The sequence below is a fragment of the Echinops telfairi genome, unplaced genomic scaffold (genome assembly GCF_000313985.2).
Source record: "Echinops telfairi isolate 266 unplaced genomic scaffold, ASM31398v2 ScPeMD7_31;HRSCAF=116, whole genome shotgun sequence".
Taxonomy (NCBI): domain Eukaryota; kingdom Metazoa; phylum Chordata; class Mammalia; order Afrosoricida; family Tenrecidae; genus Echinops; species Echinops telfairi.
The window spans coordinates 46,072,289-46,074,490 of NW_022103928.1; the positions used below are offsets into that span (position 1 = coordinate 46,072,289).

The 2,202-nt window shown below is 40.1% G+C and overlaps 1 protein-coding gene across 1 annotated transcript in view; it reads right to left on the reverse strand.

The window, feature by feature from the left end:
• TXNRD3 (thioredoxin reductase 3) overlaps window positions 1-2,202 on the reverse strand; it is a 45,596-nt gene that overhangs the window by 14,438 nt on the left and 28,956 nt on the right. Inside the window, exon 10 of the mRNA XM_045290152.1 lies at window positions 1,828-1,904. Within this exon, the coding sequence (XP_045146087.1) occupies window positions 1,828-1,904 (77 nt within the window). The remainder of the gene's footprint in view (window positions 1-1,827; window positions 1,905-2,202) is intronic.

Sequence of the window (2,202 nt, forward strand, 5' to 3'; positions counted from 1 at the left end):
TTGAAGGCCTTCCTCTTTTCGCTGCCCCTCTACTTTACCAAGCATGACGTCTTTCTCCAGGGACAGGTCTTTCCTAACAACTTATCAAGAGAGGTTGGCAGACTTGCCATCCTGGCCTCGAAGGAGCATCCTGGCCGTACTTACTCCAAGACAGATCTGTTTGTTCCTTTGGCAGCCCATGATACTTTCAATAGTCTTCACCAGCACCACAACTCAAACGCTTCGGTCCTCCTTCGGTCTTCCTAGTCAACGTCCAACATGTACGCGAGGCAACTGAAAATACCATGGCTAGGCTCAGGGACACCTGAGTCCTCTCAAAGTAATCGTGCTTTTCAACATTTTAAAGAGTCTTCTGCAGCAGATTTATTTACCAGCGCAGTATGTCGTGTGCACTCTTGTCTGTAGATTTGTTTGTCAAAAGGAAAAAGATACGCCTAGATTATGTTTTTTCTGTATTATATTCCACCAAAATAGGTAATTACATACACATCCACACACAATAAAGTTAAAATTTTTAAAAAGAGAGAAAGATTCTTCCTTCCCAAGAGTCCTTACCCATCAGATCTAAGCACTGGTCAGAGAGGCTGTAAAAGGAGGAAAAGTAAAGTGGAAATGAATTTGGATTCTTTTGTGACACACGTTCATTTACGAAGTGTAGGTGTAGGGATGGAATGAGTGGTATAAGATGTGTGTACATAAAAATAACAAAACATAATATTTAAGGGCTCATAGGGGTGGCAGGCCGAGTGAGAGATGGGGAAAAAAGAGGAGCTGAGATGAAAGGACTCAAAAAGAAAGACAATGATTTGAAATTGGGATGCCAACATTTGTACATGTCCACTTGATAAAATGGATGTATGGATTGTTCTAATATATGTAAGAGCCCCCAATAAAATGATTTATTAAAATAAAATACAGGAAACACCTATATGAAGCACCAAAAAAAAAGGAAAAAGATATGGCTAATTCTATACTGCTGAAAGGCTAACAATGTCCCAGCAAAAGACTAAGGACCGAGCACAAAGAACTCCTAAATATGCAAAGCCCTCTAGCTATAAAAAACTCTATAACATCAGTGGCTTAAAAAATAACAAGGGTTTCTATAGCTCAAAAAAAAAAAGATGATCTTTCTGATGTAGGCTTTGTAGGGACCTTGGATGTCTTCAGACTTTCCCACAGTCACATTTACAGCATTTTCCAGAAGGAATTGTTCTCCTTGTTTGACCAAGTGTTGATGTAAATGTGACTGAAAATCAGACAGTAGACAAATATATTCCCCAAGCTTTAAAATATTACTGTTTAGGGTATGAGGTCCAGAGGCACACAATAAAGAACTACTGATTGACTGAAAAGGAAACTGATAATAAATAAAGAGCTAGAACAGTTTATCACAAGATCAATTCGTTACTGCTGTTAGCTGCTGCGGTTCCTAACTGCCATCTCTGATTGACAGCCAGCCTTTGCACAATGACCTGGCCCACTCCTATGCCATCCAATGGCTGGGCTGCAGACAGGATCCTTCTGATCCAGGTGGCTTTCTCTGGCTGATTCTCAGAAGAAGATCCCCAGGTCTTCCTGCAGAGTCCGTTTTAGTCTAGCAGCGCTGCTGAAACCTATTCAGGACCATAAAAGCATGCAGGCCTCTGCTGACAGACAACTGGGAGCTGCAGGCCAGGAAAGAAACCCAGGTCTCCCGCATGAGAAGAGAATTCCACCACAGAACCACCAGAGCCCATAAAATACACTTAAACAGAGATTTCCAAGAGGTAATCTGTTATAAAATTTTAATTTGTATAGTCATAGTTCCATGATCCCACATAGACTTACCTCTCATTAATTTTGACACCGATCTTCTCCAAGCCTAGTTTTCTTGTACATGACTCACGGCCAATTGCTAATAAAACCTGTATTTACAGAGATCAAAAACAAACTATCATTAGGAATGAGAGAGAGAGAGCACAGTTCCTACAGGCATTAAAGGGATACTGACAAAGGATCACAAATCATGTATTCTAAGTAATTTAATATTTAAAATGAAATAGATGAATTTGTGAAAGACACAACTTACCATTGTACACAGACGCAAAATCTATGTAACTCCACATCCATTAAAGAAACTCTAATTACAATTTGCAGTCCCTGGGAGCACAAACCGTTAACTCATTTGGCAACTAGCTGAAAGTTGGTCAGTGTGAGTCTACT